General features: G+C 55.2%; 5 protein-coding genes across 5 annotated transcripts; 4 read left to right on the forward strand and 1 right to left on the reverse strand.

Annotated features, from left to right (window-relative positions):
* Nucleotides 1-5,439: 5,439 nt before the first annotated feature.
* PHYSODRAFT_509236 (hypothetical protein) lies at nt 5,440-8,208 on the forward strand (the record flags this gene model as incomplete). The annotated part of the gene is made up of 1 exon (XM_009530696.1): nt 5,440-8,208. One exon carries the CDS (start codon nt 5,440-5,442, stop codon nt 8,206-8,208), a length of 2,769 nt encoding a protein of 922 aa, XP_009528991.1.
* Nucleotides 8,209-8,548: 340 nt separating this feature from the next.
* Nucleotides 8,549-8,944, forward strand: PHYSODRAFT_265238 (hypothetical protein; the record flags this gene model as incomplete). The annotated part of the gene is made up of 1 exon (XM_009530697.1): nt 8,549-8,944. The coding sequence occupies one exon, from the start codon at nt 8,549-8,551 to the stop codon at nt 8,942-8,944; it is 396 nt and encodes a 131-aa protein (XP_009528992.1).
* A 2,510-nt stretch (nt 8,945-11,454) lies between these two features.
* On the reverse strand, nt 11,455-14,179 carry PHYSODRAFT_354760 (hypothetical protein; the record flags this gene model as incomplete). Its single annotated transcript, XM_009530698.1, has 1 exon — nt 11,455-14,179. One exon carries the CDS (start codon nt 14,177-14,179, stop codon nt 11,612-11,614), a length of 2,568 nt encoding a protein of 855 aa, XP_009528993.1. The 3' UTR covers nt 11,455-11,611.
* A 1,893-nt stretch (nt 14,180-16,072) lies between these two features.
* On the forward strand, nt 16,073-16,654 carry PHYSODRAFT_286285 (hypothetical protein; the record flags this gene model as incomplete). Its single annotated transcript, XM_009530699.1, has 2 exons — nt 16,073-16,265; nt 16,333-16,654. Coding segments are annotated over exons 1-2 (428 nt in total), but the record flags the coding sequence as incomplete, so codon positions are not given.
* Nucleotides 16,655-19,435: 2,781 nt separating this feature from the next.
* PHYSODRAFT_507449 (hypothetical protein) lies at nt 19,436-20,701 on the forward strand (the record flags this gene model as incomplete). Its single annotated transcript, XM_009530700.1, has 1 exon — nt 19,436-20,701. A coding segment is annotated over one exon (1,266 nt), but the record flags the coding sequence as incomplete, so codon positions are not given.
* Nucleotides 20,702-20,881: the final 180 nt, after the last annotated feature.

A 20,881-nucleotide genomic window follows, 5' to 3' on the forward strand; every position in this document is an offset into this window, starting at 1 on the left:
AAAACCACTGCGCCAGCCGCGCTTCTCGAAAGCGTCCCTGTGGTGCGCATCATGAACATGACGATCAGCATGGCTGGTGGTCGCTGCTGCCAGTCGCAGATGCTGCGTATAGTATCGATAGTGTGTCTATAATGCGTAGTCGGCGTTTTGTATTCTCAGTTTATTTAATTCACAAGTGACTTAGTGCGCTGCATTGCAAAGTGCCAGTCACTACGGCAAGCTCTCAACCACGTTGAACGCGGATGCGTGCAAGTATACTCCAAATAATACTTTCAAATACTTTCAGCACTTTGAGTCGTCGTTGTGAGCGTGCCGACCTCTATTGAAGTGCATTCGCGGGCTTGAAATATGCACTACCAGCCCAAACCTCTAGTGTGCTAGGGCTTCGCGGGGGCTGAGATAGCGAAAATAAAACAGAACAGATATACGCACAACTACCAGATAAGCAGCTTCTGAGTGCAATAACCCACTTGCGATAATATCAATTTACTTTCTTACATCCGCGCTGTTAATAATCAAATACAAGCAAGCTATTAGCTGCAACAACGCCCTGCCAAGCACTTACCTTCGTGCTGTAACTTCGTCCTGGTGTTGCGTCTTCGGGTCGGGCGTGAGAATGCGAAATGGTTCGAATGAAACTTGATGATGCGATTGATGCTTCCTCACCAATAGAGACCGACTAGATAATTATTTAGATGACCTATTAAGTTTACTTTCATAACATTTCAATATACTTAAACAGGTGCGATACACGCACGGCTTCATGCGACATCGATTTAATCCTGTGCCGGCTGCGTAGCAGCATACCATATCGCTGACTACGCGCTGCTATAGCTAACTATGCGCTGCTATGGCTTACAATGTGCTTATGTTTAACCAAGTTCGCAGAATTAAAATTATACTATGTAGTAGGGCAAGCCCAGCTATCGCTGCCACTATGCACTACTCGCAGTGCTATTATATGTTTAAGCGGACTCTGCTATCGCTGCTACTATGCGGTGGGCCCATTTTAATTAATAGCAGGTGTTCCGAAAAGTATTATATTAGGCCAAGCGTCACGGCGGGGGTGACGTAACCGCCCCCGTTCCGCTCGCCTCGTCGGCTCGCTGCACTACTCACCGTGTTATTAGTACATAGTTGTAGCCCTGCGGCCCACTAGAACGCACGCGGTGCCGCCTTCGCTGCAGCAAATCGGAATTAGTGGGGTGGCGTTTTAGCCAATAGAAATTCACGTGATCTACGGACAACGACACTCGGATTGATTCTTAGGATACGTCGGCAGGTATGTCGGCGGCTCATACCCCTACCCCTAACGTTGATGATTGGATAAAATACCATCTATCGCCCTTCTCATTCGATAATAATCGGTCATCGCCATTTGATTGGACCATGGCCACCATACAGTGGCTAAGTATAAAATCATATGTGTCGGCACCGTCACGATATTTATCCTTACGGTACACATGCTAACGTTATCTCAGTATTATTATGCAGTTACTCATTATTATGTAGTTACTCCACGCGCGACATTCGCGCGACACACAATTTTGAATGGAGCTCCTGGCCCAAGGCGCGCGTGCGGTAACTGCCTTCATCACTTCAGATTTAGCCCTCTAGCGCGCACTCCGCTCTTCCAGGCTGAGCCCCTTTCATTGTCTCTTGTATCTGTACACGTACCCCGGTGGTCCACGTGAAGATTATCAAACAACACCATCTTTCGACCGAGGGCTCCAACCCTGTGGCGACAATTCCTCTCACCAGATCTGATGGACCCCACCACCTCCAATGCATTCCTTCATACGTATAAGTGTAGCTGAGAAGCCGCAGCTCAAGGCAGATAGAGAGAGCGCCATGTGTATGTGTTGACGGGCGGCACCCGCCAGATGCCCCCGACCAGAACACCCCACACCCCACTCACCTCTACATGCGGTGTCGATCACGTGGGGACCGGGTCGCTTGGTCTCGCACTTGCCTCTCTGGTTATAGCTACCGGGACTGTGAATGCCCATGGCCGACGCCGCCGCGCCGCTGCCGAGGCGTACGCTGAGCCGCGAGTCTGCAGCCGTGCTGGCCCGCAGGACGAGCGCGCGCGAGACCGCCAGCTCCTTCGCGGACTTCCTCTCCGACGGCAGCAGCGACGATGAAGCGGACGTGGAGGACGCGGACGACGCCGACTCGCGCGCGCTCCTGCGCATGCAGCAGCAGGCCGACGACGGCGCCTACAGCGACGCGCCCTTCAAGCTGGCGGAGAGCGCGAGCAGCTTCCGGCTCACGCTGCAGAACCCGCGGGACTTGCCGGACGCGCAGGACGCCGGGCCCCGGAAGCTCGTGGCTCCCCAGCCGGAGCGTGAGACCGCAGGGGTCGAGGTCGCGGCCGCGTCCGTGGACGACGTCCTGGACCTCGTGTCCAAGGTGGAGCATCACCTGAGCCTGGGCGCCAGCGCTGAAGCGACCATGAACGCCCCCGCCCCCGTCTCCCGGGCCAGCTCGGCCAAGTCGCTCCGGCGCAAGACGAGCGTGCGCGAGTCCGAGAGCGCGTTCGCCGACTTCCTCTCGGACGGCAGCAACAGCAGCGACGAGGAGGCCGAGGACGACGCGCACACGCGCGCGCTGCTGAGGATGCAGCAGCAGGCGGACGACCGCGCGTACCTCGACACGTCGCTCAAGATGGACCGGCCTCCGGTTGATCTACCGGACAGCGGCATGAGCGAGGGCGAGACAAGCAACCGCAGCTTCCGCCTGACGCTGGCCAAGCCCGGCGTCTTCGCCACGCGCGAGGACGACGGACTGCTGAGCGGCCCGAGGAAGCTCGTGGCGGCACCCATGACGCGCGAGTCCGTCGTGACCGGCTCCGAGTACAACAAGAGCGACGACGAGAGCGACGGCCGCCCGAGCATCACCGACGAGAACAGCTTCGCAGAGCCCGAGGCTGCAGCTGATGCTGATGTGGCCATGCGCGCTAACGACCTCCACGAGAGTCTGGCGTCCAGGCCGCCGAGCTTTGACGAGGAGGACTACGGCGACAGCTTCTTCGACGAAGGCAGGCCCAGCTTCTCGGACGAACCGAGCTTCTCTGGTGGTGGCGACAGCAGCTTCACGGCGGCAGACAACAGCTTCGTGTACAGACCCAGTCTGCCAGACGACGAAGATAAAGCAGCTCCGAGTCAAGCGCCACCTCCCGTTAACGCGACGAGCAACAACAGCTTCGTAGATACCAGCTTCGTGTACCGACCGAGTGTGCCGACCACCGATAACAAGGCTGTAGAGCCCCAGACGCAGCCGACGAGTACGAGCAGCTTTGTGGACAACAGCTTCGTGTACCGACCGACGCTGCCGGAACGCGAGAAACCCATTGAGACTGCGAAGAGCAGTATCCCCGCGACCGAAGACACCAGCTTCGTGTACAGACCGACGCTGCCGGACAACGACAACGGAGACAAGAGCTTCGTGTATCGACCGACTCTGCCGGATGACAGCACTCAGGCAGTGAGTGCGGAGACAGAAGACCGAAGGTTCGTGTACCGACCAACTCTAACGCTGCCAGGTGCAGGTGAAGGAGACCGAACTGTAGGCCACAATATCGCTATGAACAGCAGCAGAGATGCGATAGTGGAGAACGGGGGCAAGGCGTTGAGTGGCCACGGCCTTGACTACGAGGAGGAGGAGGAAGACCAGCCTTCGTTCTTGGGGCAGAGCACCTCCAACTTCATCAGGTCCAGTGATGCAGTCGACTTCGGCTTTGGTGGCATCGACTCGTCCTTCAGGCTGCACGACGCAGACGCTGCGACAATCGCTGCGAAGTATGCAAGCCTCGACAGCGAACTGACAGACATTGCGATGCCTCCAAAGGCACGCAATAACGAGTGTGAAGTTGTCGCGATGCCGTCAGTGGTGAAGTCAACCCTTCTGGCCATGGACAACACAGTCCCCGCGTCGCCAAAAGCAGCAGCCAGTCTCGCAAGTGAAGGCATCGTAAAAGACCTCGATCACGACCACGACTCGAAGCCCAGCGCCTACCCTAGCATCCCCATTCAGCCGTCTTTGTCTCGACATTCCAGTGTCTCGTCGACGGTGTCGGGTCATGACGTCTACATGCGGCAGCGTCGGATGACCAGCGGCGGGTCCTGGCGAGTCGACTTCCGAGAGAGCAAGCACGCCTTCGACGAAGAGCTCGCGCCGTTGGCCACTCAGGTGCTGTCGCCTCAAGCTGCTGCTCTGAAACCTGAGCAGCCAAGCCATCGCCTGAGTACGTTCGAGGAGCGCTCCTCGGCGGCGTCTTCGTCCTTCTCACAGGCCGATTTCTTCGTCGATGACGTCCAGCAGACCTTCTCGAACGAGAGCTCGCTGTCGCTGGACTCGCGGTCTTCGGGCGACGACTCGTTCACGAACGTCGCCATCCTCGGGGAGAACGTCGGTGATCAGAACGAGCGACGCAGCAGCGACCTCATCCCGCAGACTAGCAACGAACCCCAGTCAAGAGCCACCACCAAGGCCCCAGACGCGTTCGCCCACAGCTACAGCAAGCTCTTGGCCGTCAACGTGGGCGTGGACCAGAGCTTCAGCGCGTTGGTGGACCGCGACGGACTCAAGCCTGACGGAGACTATGGCAGCGTGAGTGCAAGTGCCGCTGGGACGAGCTTGGGGAGTTCCTTGGCGTCGTCGGCAATCTCCCGGTCCTCGACTGCAAGTGACGACCTCCCGTTCGTCTCTTTCAGTGCGGCCAGGGCCGTCTTCGAGGGCCAAATACCTCCCAAACAAAAGAAGCAGCGCACGTTGGTCGCAGCGGCGGCGGCAACAGCAACCAGTCGAGAGGAGCCGAACCTCAGTAATGTGTCGGCATCCGAGGCTGCGGTGCTTCCTCCTCCTCCTGCCAGTGACGCCAAAGAGCCGAAGCCAACCAGTTCCCCCTCTGTGGCGCCTCGAACGCTCGGTGCCAAAAAATTTTCGTCGGCCGCGCTTCTGGCCGCTATCAAGACGCGCGATACACGCGCAGACACTCGCTCAGAGGAGACGGAGGCGGGCGACGTGGCCCCCGGTGCGTTGCCTCCTCTAGCTCCTCCGCTCAAGATCAACCTTGGGCCTCGTGGTCGAGGCTCTCTCTCGTCCTCTCTGTTATCCTCAAAGAGCGGCTCTCAGTCTTCCTCGGTCTCAGGTTCGCCCTTGAACATGTCGTTCATTGCTCGTTCCTCCGTTGCCTCGTCGACCAGTTCTGCAGATGATATCGGCACTGCAGATCGACTCGACTTCACGGGCGTGTACCGTGGCTCGGTGAACAGCCTCGACGCCTCGCGGAAGAATGGCGTTCCTTCCAAGTCCGCTCAGGCCCGAGCGGAGCTGAAGCAGTTGAACCAAGGACCTCGTGACGAAGACAAGAAAGCGACGAGCAAGGCCGCGCTCTTGGCCGTGAAGCTGGAGCGATCCAAGAGCGACAGTCGCGCGATGCACCTCGCAGCTCAGCGCAAGGTGGAGGACTTCTTCCGGCGGACGGGCGAGGACGACATCGACGAGCGCGAGGTGCACCGCTTGACCACTCGGAAGACTCGGGCGCGCACGACCGTGATGGAGTGTAGGGATGATGCCAAGGCGGCCAAGATCATCGACCTCAAGAATCTGCGGAATGGCGGCAAGCGGCCTGGCTGGCACCTGGAGAATGATGCTTCGACAACGCGCCAACAAGAGGAAGAGGCTTCAAGACAGGGTACTATGGGGATGACGAGTAGAACGACAAGTACAGGCACGACAGCGACGCGGTCGATCCCGTCCGAGCCGCACAACTACGTGCTGAGTCCGGAGGCAGTTGGCAACCAGGCACAACTGGAAGAAAAGGCAAGGGCGCGTGCACCGAAGGCTAAAGCTTCTACTGGAAGGCGCGCGGACAACCTGTCACTGACGCCGACACTCGCGAGGCTCTCGGCGAACGAGTCCCCCAGTCTCTCTGCGTCGCCGTTCGTGTTTTCTCACGCGTATGGAGCTGCTGGCAGGTCGCCAGGGAAGTCTCCGGTGGGCTATGGAGCTGCCAGCGGCTTCCTCTGGAAGACGGGAAGCGGATTTAAAGGTATGGAGCGGTCGGTCGCTGAGGATTCGCTGGATGCTTCCCACGTGACGTTCTCCCAGCGACCGACACTAACTGAGCGCGTTCAGAGTTTGTCGGCTTCGTTGGCCAGCACGCTGCGCCGCTTCTTACCGAATAGGAATGCCCGGCAGTACAGTGGAGAGATCACCTCGCCTCAGTCGCAGTGTACAGCACCCGCAGTGCTGCCGCGCGCGTATGACAACGACGGGTTCTACGAGACGCCGTTCAAGGTGCCAGGCCTGAATAAACCGTTGCTGCGGCGACGGAAGAAGACGGTGGTGGTGGAGAGCAATGGCGCCTGGGCTCGCCAGTGGCTGATTCTAGCGGTCTGTGCGGTGTTGGGGCTGACGCTGGGCGCGATCCTCGTGAGCGTCGTGGCGTTCGACTCGAGCGTCTTCAACTTGTCCGCTGACGATGTACGCGGACTCCGAGACAGCAACGGGGAGCTGGTGCTCGCTGCTGCGGTGCGCTGGATGTTATTACCTGGACAGTTATTCGTGCGCGTGTGGAGCGCGGTGACCACTCCGTTGTTGATGTGCTACATGGTCACGGCCATGGCGGATCTCGTGGGCTGCGCCGATAAAACGACGCTGGTGCTGAGCTTCCGCTCGATTGGGTATGCACTGCTGCTGGCGGTGATGGCTGCTGCTGAAGGAGTCGTGGCCATGTGGATGACACACAAGTTCGGGTGGTTCCGAGGCAGCAGCAGCACTGCCATCCCTGAGGCGTTGACGCTTTCTGCCGCTCTTGGTGTGACTCCACTGCCTCGAGGAGCCGTCGGACTGCTATGTGTCAATGATGGCGAGTATCTGCAGCGCGCTGGCGGTGGCGTGTTCACGTGTTCGAACTCTTCGTTGACGTTGCCATTGTACGGAGAGGTCAGCACCAACTCCACGGGCGTCGCCGGCAGTGGTCCAGCCGTGTTCGCGCTGCAAGAAGTGTCCGACGTGTTTGCCACTTCGCAGTCAGCACCATACTACCCGGCATCAATGGGTTCAGGGGGCAACATGACCACGTCACTGTTGTCGGCGCTGACGCCCGACAACTTGGCGTCACACTTCACGTATGTAGCGGATGATGAGATGGCGTCCATGTGTGGACTGGTCGTGTTCTCCATGCTACTGGGCTACGTCTGTGGGAAGCGGATCCTGCGACTGCGACGCGATGGTCAAGCCGCGATGTTCGAGTCGGCGAGAAGAGCAGAGGATCCACACCAGGCTCGTCACTACATCATGAGCATTGCGATGGAGCTGCAGTTCGCGTTGGAAGGACTGGTGCGCGTCATGGAACGGTACTTGGCCCCACTTGGCTTCTTCTCGCTGATGTTAGGGAATGTTGTGCTGCATCATCGCGAGTGGCGCGCGCTCACGTCCCCCATGACGTCGCTGATTATCGGCGCGCTGATTGTGCTCGTCCTGCATGGCGTGCTCGTCCTCCCCGTGGTGCTTCGACTATTCTCCAGCCGCCAAGTTCCTGCACTAACGACGGCGAGGGCGTTCGTACCAACCTTCCTGTTCGCGTTTACGACGAACAACTTGCCGCTGTCTGCGCCGGTCTCGATGCAATGCTACGCGCGCGTGCTGACGGTGACTCGCTCCGCTGCGCAGTTGGTCACAACTGCGGCTGCGACGCTCACACAGAACGCGCGTGCATTGTACCTGCCGATGCTGCTCCTGTGGCTGCTGGAGACATCGACGCCTCTGGAGATTCACTTGACTGGGTCAGACTATTTCTCGGTGGGGCTGATGGCACTGCTCAGCAGCTTCTTTGGCGGCAGCACTCGCGTGACGCTGGCGATGGGACGTACGCTGTGGGCTCTCGCTGTGAGTAAGCAGATGCCTAGCGCTGCGGGCTTGCTGCCTCCGACGATGCCGTTGCTAGTCATCTGTGACGTGGTGCTCTCGAGAGCGGCCAGCATGGTGACTGTGGCCGACCACCTCGTGCTCACGCACCTGGCAGCGCAGCATTGGGCGGAAACCGTGGTGGATGGGCCCAGTACTAGCAGCAGCGACGCAATCGGCAGCAGTGATGGCAGATACCACGAGGAGTTCATCCCCCCAAGCCCGAGCGCGTTAGACGACAGCCAAGCGCCTCGCCCTTCGTCCAGTGCCATGCTGTCCTCTGTTCATCTGTAGTAGTGCGTGTCCTTGTTCTCGAAGTCCATTTACTAAGTCAATTCAGTGATCATTTGCCAGAGGACGGAATTTTGATCTTAGCGGGCATTGAAGTCAAAGCGTTCTGCACTTTGAGCCAGTTTTCGCCACTTAAAACTGCAAATACCGTACGAATGGAAACTCCAGGAGCGACCAAAGTGATATCCACCGCTGTTTCCTCGAGCCCGACATCACGAAACGCGTTGTGGCCTCCTGGCTTCATATCGTATGGCTCCACTGACTTGCTGCCCCAAAGCTCCTCAAAACCTTTGCGACTTACTTCGACGATTTTCGACACAGCCCCAGGAGCGTCCAGGACGTCATGTGCTTCTTCCACGTCGAAGTGCTCATGGCGGTAGCTCTCCTCACGATCACAACAGCTGCGGATTCCACTCCAGCGAAGACCTCAACGGGGGTAGCCCTACGTGACGACAGAACTAACAGCGGAAGAATACTACGCACTGTCGATCGCAACTCGGAAGAACGGGGCATCGCCTCGTCAGTCGCGATGTGGGCCAAAGTGAAGTACTGGGCCCACGCCGGCAAGTCGGACGAGTATGTCAAGCAAAGGGTCGGGATGGCTGGACTAACGGGGAAAGCGCTGGAGTTTGACCCCAACTACAAGTACCTGGAGAGGTTCTGGCACAGGCTTGAAGGCCGCACATTGGACAAGTGGGTGAGGAACGGGTTACGCCACACGGAGCCTGGGTGGGCTTGAGGCTCGATGGCGTCTCGGAGACGAATTCCGACGCGCTGAGGCTCTACAAGCGCTATGCCAAACGGTGGGACGACAGGACCTTCGACCACTACAACAGCGTGTTCCAGCCTCGTGTTGAGTATGGAGGCTCCAAAGCGGAGGTTAACGCGAAAGTGGAGATTTGGGCTGCGGCTATGAGGCCAAGGTGATACGTTAAGGACATGCTGAACCTGCACGGGTCTGACCAACAACTCTTAGACAATCCCTACTACACAAGGTTTCTGGAGCTGAGGAGATCGAACAAATGAAGAAAACGGCTCGATTACGACAAAAAATCTCTTCTTGATTCACTTTGATTTCTTCGAGAAGAGAGTAACGACTTACGCCGAGATTTTCTTGTGCTTGTGAGTTCCTCATGGCGTGAAGCTCTTATTTTATTTTATTTTTCGCGGTTAACGCCGATGGCACTGAGGGTGAGCTCTTGGCCTTGAAAAATGGGGGGGGCATGCCCCCCCCATTTTGACTGAAGATCCGCCCCTAGCTCTGCTTTAACCCCGCATACCGTGTATCTCAGTCATCCATAGAGTGAAGGTAGCTTAACTATTTCGAAGTATTGAAGAGTTAATATCGATAGAGGCCTGGGCATGCTTGGATTACGAAAGTAAAAAATACTTGGATGGAGACTGCCTCGCTGCACCGAAAAAAAAATGATTTCTTTGTCACTTCAAATTGTTGGCACGTGAAAGCGCCCAACAAGGGCGCATTCGGTATCGATGAGCATAGCTAACCGACACTAGTTCGAATTAGTGGTCCTTGAAGGTACATACTTTCCAGAAAAAAATGACCCAAGCTTTTAGAAACTTGCGCCTTACCAAATAAGTGAATAAGAGTTGAGTTCATCTCGACTTCTTTCTTAAAAAGTGAATGTAGCCACTCCAGTTGTCAAGCTGGAGTTTGCCGCCTCAGCACCTCAACTGGAGGGGAAAACCTGCAGATGGGGACGGCGTTCAAGAAGAGTCCCAAGTACGATCAAAAATACTTGTGCAAGGCGCAGGGGTGGAGCTCAAAGGCTGGTTTTGTCGCAACAATCAAAGCTAGATGAAATGATGCCCGCTCGGCGACGCGTTCCGGGCCTACGAGTGGTACGCGCTCAAGTTCGGCAACAGCGTCTCATGTTCAAGCGCCCGATCTCCGTTGGCGAAGACGACGCTGAGATGACGGTGACGATCTAGCTCTAGGTCTAGAAAAAGACCTCTCCAAACACCAGCATCGTCATTTTATGCGTTTGCTCTGCCGTGTATACATGCACTCACTCAAATCAAGTCCGGCGTGGACGCGTCAGCAAAGCGCACGCCTGCGAGGATTACCATCGATTGGACTCGTGAGCCTGGGGCAGATTGCATCACCAAGAAGGCTGCTACGTGTAATGTTACAGTATAACCAGACCGCTCTACATGTTCTCGGAGCTTCCCAACGCTCTTCAGATAGTGAGTGATCTTTAGCGAATGAGCTGCTGTGCGCTCCTATGGATTGGGGTTGGGCTTTTCACTGGTTGGAGTAAGCATACCCCTGCAAGACTGGGTTACAATCTACATCGCGCTGTTCAATGGGCCAACGTTTCGAACCGTCTTGGGGCGAATGCACAGGAGCATCGCTGTTGCAATATTGCTCACGCTAGTTGCTTACGGTCTGGAGTCGATTTAAGCCAGAGCTACTGTACTTTGTTGAAGTCTACGTATTTTATAACCTTTTTTTTTTCGGATTACTTTCGAGTAAATCAACACACATTAGCTTCTCGAGTGCTCTATCACTTTATGAATTAGTCTCCCCCCCTCTTCCTCACTACAGTACACCCTGCTGTAAGAAGTTCTCACGTCGTGCTAGTGGCGGTCTCCCTCCTACTCAGTCTACTCGATACTTCCGCAGCCATCGCCACGTTGACCCAGACCAAGAGCTCATCCTTGCGTTTGTCCAACATTGAGCACGAGGACACCAACGGGGAAAGATTGCTGCGAGCCGTCAGAGCTGCTGATGGCAATACGCTTGTCTCCGAGCGTATTGCCATCAGCAGCTCCTCGAAAGGGGCGTCTTGTCGCCGGTCAAACCTCTCGCGTCGAACGTCAAAACTTCGGTGAAAAGTTCGCTTTGGGCCAACGCCGGGAAGACCGACGACCAAGTGAGGGAGAAGCTCGGACTGGTGGGACTCACGGGCCAAGCGCTCAAGGAGAGCCCCCAAGTACAAAGCCTATCAAAAGTATTTGTACAAGGCGGAGGGAGCGAAGCTTGACGACTGGCTGAGCTACAACACTCAGTCGGAAAGACGTGTGGAAGTATCCAAAACTAGGCAAGGCCCCCAGCTCAACGCGAAAATTGTGACGCGCTCCGAATTTACAAAAGGTATGAGCTCAGGTTCGACAACAAAGTGTTCCACAACATGGACAGTCTGTGGACTATTGCAGCTAGTTCCCTTTAACAAAAATTCCGACGACGAGTAAGCGGTGAATGATTTTTTCAGGTCTTTTCGATAAAGTACTTCCACTATCCAAGTACAAGCACTGCGTAGTGTTTCTCGGTAACGTCAGATTCTACTGTAGTATCAGCTCAAATGCTAACGGTAGGTTTCCCTGAACTTGGCCGTGTAGGTTTCGAGAAGTTTCGCCCTGGTAACCTTCGCCACTCCTCCTGCAGTTAGAACCTCGGAGACAACCGGCTGAGCAGCGCCGTCTCCAGATCCGTGGCCATCTTGTCGCCGAAGCTATTTCTCAAGACTTGGATCATCGACGCTTGTTCCTTTACTGGCTTGTTGGCATTGAATGCTTGCAAGTAGGTGGCCCACGTGTTCAGTACCGGGTTGGTGAGAACGGTATCCACGTCGTCCAGAAAGAGCACGTCCTTAAAGAGCTTCTCAGGCGTCATGTCCTTGTTTTTCAGCCAGTACTTGATCTGTTCGGCCTGCATCGTGGTGGCGATTTTCTCCGTGCTCGGGACCTTCTTCGCCGCGATGAGAGTCGCTGCCAGGGCCTCGTCACCCATTCCAACCGACATCGCCGAGACCACCATAGCGTCTTTCTCGCGCATCCCTTCAGTGACACGAGCCATGAACTTGGTAAAGTAGGCGAACAGCGGGGCCTCGAACACCTTTTCCCCTGCTTCGTCAAGCTTTAGGCCCCGGAAAGCATCACTTGGCGAACCCGTTAACATCCAGCCCCTGAACAGCTTATCTTCCGTCCACTGGGCGATCTTTTGCGTGCTTGGGTTCTTCTCTGCGGCCAGAATCATCTTGACCAAAGCGTCCTCGCTGTAGTAATAGCGCATCGTCTTGAAGACAACGGAGAGCTTGTCGCTGTTCTTGAACAAGTCGTCCGTGTACTTGATCCAAGTGCTGAAGTATGGGCTCACCAATAGCTTGTCGTCCAACTTGTCAAGCTTGAACGCCTTGAACACATCTGTTGGCGACTTCTTGATGCTTAGCCAGTACTGGAGCTGCTCGCTCTGCAGCCTCGTGGCGATTGCTTCTGAGCCCGGCGCCTTCTTAGCGGCCGCCAGCAGACCAACCACACCTTTGTCGCTGTAGTGCGTCGTCATCGTCGCGATCAAGCTCACCTTCTTGTCCGGGTTCGCCTCGTTAAAGGCAGCCGCGTACTTGCCCCAGGCGTTCAACTGCAGGCTGTCGAACATGTTCTCGGCCGCCTTGTCGAGCTTCAGCGCCGTGAACACGTCATCTGGCTCCATCTTCATCCAGCGCTGCAGCTGCACGGACTCGAGTCTCTTGGCGTCTCTGGATGTACCCCGGACCTTCTTGGCGGCTTCGAGCATGTTGACCACGACGTCGTCGCCGAAGGTCTTGGCCATGGTTGCGACCAACGTCGTCTGCTCCGTAGGGTTCTGCTTGTTGAAGACGTTAAGGTAGGATTTCCACGTGGTCAACTCCGGATTGGAGAGGAGTTTGTCCCCAGCCTTGTTGAGCTCGTACAGCTTGAAGACGTCGTCCGGAGACTTGCCGATCGAGGCCCAGTACTGGAACTGCTGCGTCTGGAGCTTGGTGGCCATGTCCTTTGTCTTTGCGACCGTCTTGGCCGCGTCGATCATCTTGATCAGCGCTTCGTCGCCGTACTTTACAGTGAGGGATGTCATGAGAGACAACGCCATGCGGGACCGTCTCGGGTCCTCCACGAACTGGAGCCAAGTGACGAAGTGCGGGTTCTCGAACAGGTTCTCGCCGGGCTTGATTTTGGTTAAAATGTTGCGCACGTCTCCGGACTTGAGCATCGCTGCGGCTCCATCGTCGCCGTAGTGCGCCGCCAGTGTGGCGGCCAGAGACGCTCGGTTGTTGGGGTTCTTCTGCTTCTGGTTGAAGGCGTTCATGTACTTTGTCCACGTAACCAGCAACGGGTTGCTAAACAACGTGTCCCCAGCCTTGTCGAGCTTCAACAGCGTAAAAACGGCGTCTGTGGACTCGCGATTCGCCAGCCAAAGCTGCACCAGCTCCGTGTCGAGCTTCTGCGCGGTGGGTGCAGTCTCCGGCACTTTCATCGCCGCTTGGAGGATCTTGGCCACCTTGTCGTCGCCGTAGCTCTTGACCAGAGTCGCGATCATCGTCGTCTCCTTGTCTGCGTTCTTACTGTTGAAGACCTTAAGGTACTTGGTCAACGTGGTGAACTGCGGAGTAGAGAGGAAGTCGTCCCCGGCCTTGCTGAGCTTGAACAGCGCGAACGCCTCGTCCGGAGTTTTCCCCTTGGTCGCCCAAGCGTAGAGTTGCTCCAGTTCCAGCTTGGAGGCCAACTTCTTCACGTCGGCATTCTCCGATACCTTGGCTGCAGCGATCATCCGAGCGAGGGCTTCGTCGCCGTACTGAGCCGTGAGCGTCGGGATCATCGTCGGCGCCTTGGCGGGCGCTTTTTTGCCCAAGTCGTCCACGTATCTGGCCCAGGAAAATAACTGCGGAGTCTGGAACAGCTTTGCGCCCGCTACCTTCTTCAGGCCCATGCGCACGAAGACCTCGTCGACAGACTTCCCCTTGTTGAGCCACTTGGTGAGTTTCTTAGCCGAGGCGGAAGGCAGCAACGCCGCTTTCGCCTTCTCGATAATGGAGACGGAGACTCCCGCTCGCTCTTCATCGTCGTTAATCCTCCGAAATCTGGTGGAGTGGACGTCGGAGTTGAGTGAAACCTTCTTCGAGTCGGTGACGAAGTATGCTTCGGCGCTGGCGAGGAGTGCAGCAACCGCCAGCAGCACAACCCAGCGGACTCGAGTCATTGTCCGCCACGCACTAAAAATGCGAAATGAGCGTATCTGCAGGCAGTTATACCAAGTAAGTACATGGATAGAACGCCGCATGGTTGGGGGAGAGAAAGAGAGAAGCGGCTCTTCTCTCTTCTGAAGAGCTGCGCCAACCGTACACAAGTTCAGTACATACCAATGTTGATTATCAGGCATCAATAAACTAGGATATTGTGTCTAATGCCCATTTGGACTTGAAATCGGCACTTTGGAAATCTTGAATTAGGCACCATACAAAGATCTATATATTAGTATGGCAAGTGAAGCATATGATTTAGAGACAAGTCGCTATCAACAGTGTTGTGTTCCTGGCAAGAGATATATTCATGGGGCCGAGTGTGAATCGTTCTCACACCAGGACTAATTCACGGGTAGTCCCGACACTGCGTCGATCAAGAATTTCAGTCTGTGTGGTGGTGATGCCAGGTCCACCAAGCTAGAGAACTGTTGTTACCCATAATATTTGATAAATTCCATGATGCGCAACAGAGCGCAGGTACAGTGTAGCTGCTCCTTGCTCGTTCTGTGGTATCCACAAGCCAATGTAATGTACCGAAGATTTGATAATAAGTCGATTGCCAGGTTACATGTAGTTAGTTTATTATTTAAAATACTTACTTTGGTATATTGGTCTGTTACGATTGCCTGGTCAATTTGGCAGGTACGGCTGCCGCGGAATGCGCTGTCATGTATGAAAGCTTCATTGGCGTGCCAAATGCACAGAGCAGAGGGAGGTCGAGCTAGCACGAATTATATTGGCGCGAAGCTTGAAGGCATAGTGACGAAAGTAACGGGAGGAGGGTGCACCATAATCAATGATTATGGTGTCACCTGTAATAGGCACCGCACCGGATATAATTCAGTAGCAGCTACTGTTTAGATTCTAAACCCAATGCTCAGATGACTTTACCTACAATATCGTGTAAAGTACAGTTTATTGACTGACACCTCGAAAGCACATCAGCTTTTGCATCATTTTCGTCTTGTTGTTGTTGCTCCTTGTATCCGTACGGGATGCAATAGAGGATGTTAGCAACTTCGTAAATAACGACTCAAATATACGGTCAACATTTTTATGTGTTTAGTTAAAACGAAATCGTCGACAGTGTTAGCATTCTCGTATCCGTCCATTTACGAAATCCAACTGACTCCTAGCGATAGAGGCCGCTCTGCTGACACGAGATCCCTGCATCCGATGCCATGCTGCTTCGCGCTCTGAGCGCCCCGAGTGACTGATCATCCCAGGCGTTCGAGGCTCAACGAACACAGCGATGCGTACTGCAAGAGGTACTTCCGCTTCACCGAGGATGCAATATTCGCCTCACCCCCAGACAATAACCGCCTCACCCGTACCACTATTTTGGTACACTAATTCAATTGGAGCTACGAATTTCTATCTCGACTAGCCGAGCGCCGCCGCTACGCGGCGGTAAGTTTAGGTTAGTCGTAGTAGTGGGGGCCACCCACCCCCACTTCGCTCCGGTGGGCTGTTTTCCAGTCAAATGTCAATCTCCAATTATAGTATCGCCAGTATAGACAAATTAAAGCCCCCGTAACCTGGACATCTTACGTTTTCAATCAACAAATTTTGATCTCTCCAATTTCCAGCCAGCAATGGCTGTAGCCTCCGTCAAGAGATTTGAACACGAATGCGTATCGCGTGCTCGTTACACCTATTTACCCACTCTGATTGGTTTAAAATGCGTCTGTCATTGGCCTCCTCCTTCACTGGCCCTCACAATTTGACTCCCTCAACCGCAGCTGACGATGACAAGCAACCTGTGCCTCCCTGCTACTGCTGGACCTGTATTACAGACTCCGTCCCGTGGTCGCCTCGATGGAGACCAAGTTCGAAGTGCCTGCACTGCCTTTTGAGCAGCACATGAAGACGCGACCGGCGCTGAACCATCTCCCGGATCTACTGCTGGACGGATTTGCTAAGCTACTGGACGCGAAATGCGTGAGTCGCTCGACGATCCGTGTACTGCTAGAGGAGGCTGGACTATGGCAGGCGCAGCAGCGCATTCAGCAAGAGGCAGCCCAATCAAGTTCAACCAGCATCGTTTATCACTGGCAATCAGATGGGCGCTTTCATCGGATGCCGCAGAATTTTGCTTTTCCACAGCTAGATGCGCTAAGTGTGTGGCGTATTTGGTGGCTTGGCCACCCTGCTGCCGGATACCCGCCTTTTCGGGCGCTGCAGCCATCTGACTTCACGAAGACCAACCGCAAGATGTTTTCGGAATGGACGGTGCTGGTCCGACATATCGTCGCTGGTGTGGAGGCAAGTACAGGGGCGAGAATGCAGCGACCAACTTCACAACGTGTAGCCGACGATCTCTACCAACTCGGCATAGCTCATGTGCCGATGAAGCCACCTACACATGCGGCGAAGCAACGGCCCGAGCGAGCAGTAACCACACTGCGACGAATCCGGCAGGCAATCCACGAGTCGAATCCGGAGGCGAGGCGTGTGCTGTTTCGTCACAGGAAGCGCACTAGAAGCACCAAATAGAGGTTAACAGCATTAACAAGGCGTTAGTCGTGATGACGCAGCACATTAGCTCGTTCGATAGATGCTTGTTCGTCTTACCTCGCCACCGTTCCCGTCGAAGATGCACGACAATGGGATCTGGCGCCCCGCAGAGTGAGTACTGCCCTTTAGTGATGAGAATATTAGCTAATCAGACGACGTTCGTTATGCGTGTCACGACCCGGTTACGGGATCTCGACACAAGTCATTAATTTGGATTGTATGCACGTAATAAGGTGTTTGTATGTTGGGAGTACTCTTAGTATGGTTAAAAGTGGCTGGTATCAGCTTCATCACGTCAGTGTTACTATAAGTAGATGCACTTGCAAGATAATATATTTTCTATCGCACGGTACTGTGTTGTAAACCATGTCCAAATCGTCGCAGGTATTCAACCCCAACTACAAAGTATCTGCATTTAGAACAGCTCGTGTTTAGTGTTCTCTCATAAGTCTGTATACGTGTTATTTTACCAAGTGTATCACTCTGGCATGGTTTCTGTTAGGTGGTCCAAGAGTATAGCCTTTACATTCTGTATCAAGGCTATAAGCCTAAATAACAATTCACGCTTCGCAATACCTCTCCTTAGCATATCGTTAGTGCTTCGTTCTTATTAAAACATCGTGAACATATTCATATCGGGATCGTTTCGGCATTTATATGATCCATAAATGTATTCAACTTCGGGCTGCGATAATGTGGCCTCATCAAAACTTATTTTTATTTAAGTATTAGTCTAAGCGGAGTACATAAGCACATTAGCGCACCACCTGCACCACAGCCGCTAAGACATTGAAAGTAACAACTTTGCATTTCGTATCTATGAAGTACACGTTGCACTATGCAAGTTCCGTTTCCAGCGTTTAGCATACAGGTAGAGCGCGTCTATCATAGAACTCCAGCTCATTGAATGTCAGCGTCTACTATTCAGATCTCATTATACTACATACCGACACATAACATAAGCTATCGATGCATGAACCACTTTTAGCCTTTAGCCTGTATCCCGATCTCCAATGCTATACAGAGAACGGAAGGGAGTTCAGGTTCAGCATGGCGCGGTAGGAATAATAAATACCAGCGTAGTGTAAGTAACCTAAATACACCTTATTCACACACATATGAACCCCTTTTTAGCAATAGCAGATACTTCGAAGGATGTTTATCGCGTTGAGAGCCAAGTACGCGGTAGTTGTAGTTAATTTGTCCCTGTAGTTTTACTATAGTGAAATAAGCTCGGCTTCTTGTTAATACTTATCCACCTTCAGCTCACCTGGCGCTACATGTACTCGCACTGCTACCACTTACAACGTTGCTGCTATCACTTACTACGTGCTCCTATCACTTTCTGCGTGCTGCTATCGCTAACTATACGTACATGCCGCTCACTACGTGCTGCTAGCGCTTAACTATGCGCTCCTATCGCTGACTACGTGCTGCTATGGCTAATGTGGTATAGCAGTACACACAAAATCGTCAGTTGTGGTAACTTGGCTACAAACACAACAATAGCCGAGCTGGTCGGCTTTGTTGGCCTGCGCCGGGTTGCCCCCGAGCGGTTCGGCCCAACCGGGACAGCGGGTGTCTCGCCTTTCGTCTAGACCTGCCAACCAAGATCACCCCTCCGGAGAACCGCCGAGTTCGACGGTCTCCGTTCACTCAACCCTGTGCCCTCCACCAAAGGATGGACGACGGCGCACGGAGCGCTTTTACAGGTCGCCGAGAGCAAAGGCTTCTCGACTCAGCAATCAGTGCCCGGGACGTACGGGAGCACCTGCTCGCAGCGGTGGCGAGACTTTTCCTTCGCGCTTGGCGAGTCACGCGCCCAACCCGGGCCGACCTTAATCTCTTGGCGCTGCCAACCGAGTACCCTACGAGCTATGCCTCTCGGGTACCGGCAGCAGACATAATCCGGCCCCGTGCAGGGACTTACTGGAAGCGCGTGCACGTGTTGTGGACCTAGAAAATTCTGCTCTGTTGTTTGTTATCACTGTCGGGCGCCCTGAAGGGGCGCCTCCACTATTCCTAAGCTCCTATACAAATACCAAATGAAAGTGGGCGGTTTTGGATCTCGGCCGACTCTTCGCTGAGCTCGGCGTCGCTTGAACTCGGCTGGTCCGGATAAGCTATCCGGATAATTCTTCGAACTCGGCTGAGCCGGATAAGGTGTCCGGATAAGCTGGTGAACTCGGCTGAGCTCGACTACCGCTACAGTGTACCACTCCAGCCGAGTTGGTCGCGCGAAATCTTGTGTTTCCTACACCACAACTGTCCCGGTCATGTTCCGAGCCGAGTTGGTGAGGGACCTGACCATCACTCCTTGAGTCGAGTCCAATCTCGGCCAAAACTCCAACGGCAGCGAACAAGTCTCCGCGCCATGTCGTCGTCCGGCGCTCCTGCCGCTCCTCCGGTACGTTCTTCGCCTCCGACGGCTCCATCCATTCTGCTGCTGACCCTTCTTCTACTGATCTTCACAGACTTCAGTTGCGTCGTCTTTGCAGTCTTCACATCCTCCCGCGCGAGATGAGGGGGAGTTCGCTGAGTTGGTCGACTCGGCGTCCCGGGCTCGCGGGGTCAGCGATGGGCAGGAGCACCCTGTCATCGATCTGACAACTTCCCGTGGGTTCGACCGGGAGTCCGAGCCGGCATCTCGCACTTCTCCTCGCAGCTCACCGAGTCCGCGTGGCGACACCACTTCGGACGCCGCCGACCTTGGTCAGTCGGACTCGGCTGGGCCGGTGAGTCTCGACTCTCTCGCTGCGCTGATCCATGCGCAGTCCGAGCAACGCCGCATCGAGAACGCGGACTTGGCTCGGCTGTTGTCGTTCGTGATCACTCGTCCCGCGCCGGCGGCTGATAGAGAGGTCCGCCGAGCTGCCCTCGAGGCGACGTCCGTCAGCGAACTCGTGAGCCTCCTTCGCGGTCAGCACCGACCTTCAAGTCAAGCTAGTGACGTCGCTGCACTGAGGGTCGAGCTGGAGTCTGCTCGGACTATTAACGCTGACTTGACTCGGCTGCTGGATTCACAGGCGGCTGTGAAGGCCGACCTCGAGGAACGGTTGAAGACTGTCGAGGAGGAGCGTGACCGATGGAAAGCCGAGTCGAAGAAGTCGTCCCCCCTCCTGACCAGCTTCCAGAAGGCGATGGCCGAGTCTGAAGCTTCCTTGAAGTCGGCCCGTAAGTCTCAGGATGATAAAGTGAAGTCAGCTCTCGCTCACGCTAAGGATCTCGGCAAGCAGCTCAGGGAACGCGACTCGGAGATTGGGCGTTTGACTCAGCTTCTTTCGGCTCGTGACGCCGAGTACGCTGTGCTCCAGGGGATCTCGACCAAGCACTTCGAGCAACTGCAGGAGTCGGCTCGGCTACTCATTTCTGGAGACGCCCAGCCTCTCCGTGATGCCAAGGCTACCATCAAACACCAGCGTGAGGTCATCCTCCGGCAGAAGCGTGTCATTTCTCGCATGGGTCTTTTACCCATGCACGATCCTCACATGGCTGCTGCAGCTGCAGCCGGGTTGGACGCGCCTGGGTTGAGCCCTGCTGACTTGCAGCGTAATGCTCGGTTATACCGGATTCTGGCCCAACGTTTCCCGGAGGTGATGGACATTCCGGCTGGAGAGACTCGTCAAGTCGAGTTGACCATCCACCCGCGAGCGGACGGCGCCGCTACTACTCTGCCAGCGCCCGTGAGCTCAGCTGGTTCTTTCCTTCGACAATCAACTCGGCTGACTGGGTCTGAGGCTCCGGCCCCTCCAAGCGAGTCTCCCGCATCATCTGCCGCCAATCCTGTGTCGGCTGGTGCGGTTTCTACGCCCGTGTCCACTTCTGCTTCGCGCCGTCGCCGCAGCAAGTCGGTCGACCAGGTTCACCGAGCTCGGCTGGATACTCTGACACCCGCCGAAAAACTACTTCGCTACTCAAACCCGAAGTCAGCGACGGCGGCTGGTTCTCAGCGCAAGCCCTAGAAGCCACTCGAGCAGCCGTACGCGTGTCCACTTCCTGGTGAAGTCGGCCATGAGGACGCGTTGGTCCAGCTTGAAAAGGCTGCCCAAGAGACTGACGCCGCATGCGACCTATCGCTCCGGTCGAGCTTGAACTTAGCCGGGTTGACTGTCGACGAAGTGAATGCGGAGGCCGGCGACGAG

The sequence above is a fragment of the Phytophthora sojae genome (genome assembly GCF_000149755.1).
Source record: "Phytophthora sojae unplaced genomic scaffold PHYSOscaffold_5, whole genome shotgun sequence".
Lineage (NCBI taxonomy): Eukaryota > Oomycota > Peronosporomycetes > Peronosporales > Peronosporaceae > Phytophthora > Phytophthora sojae.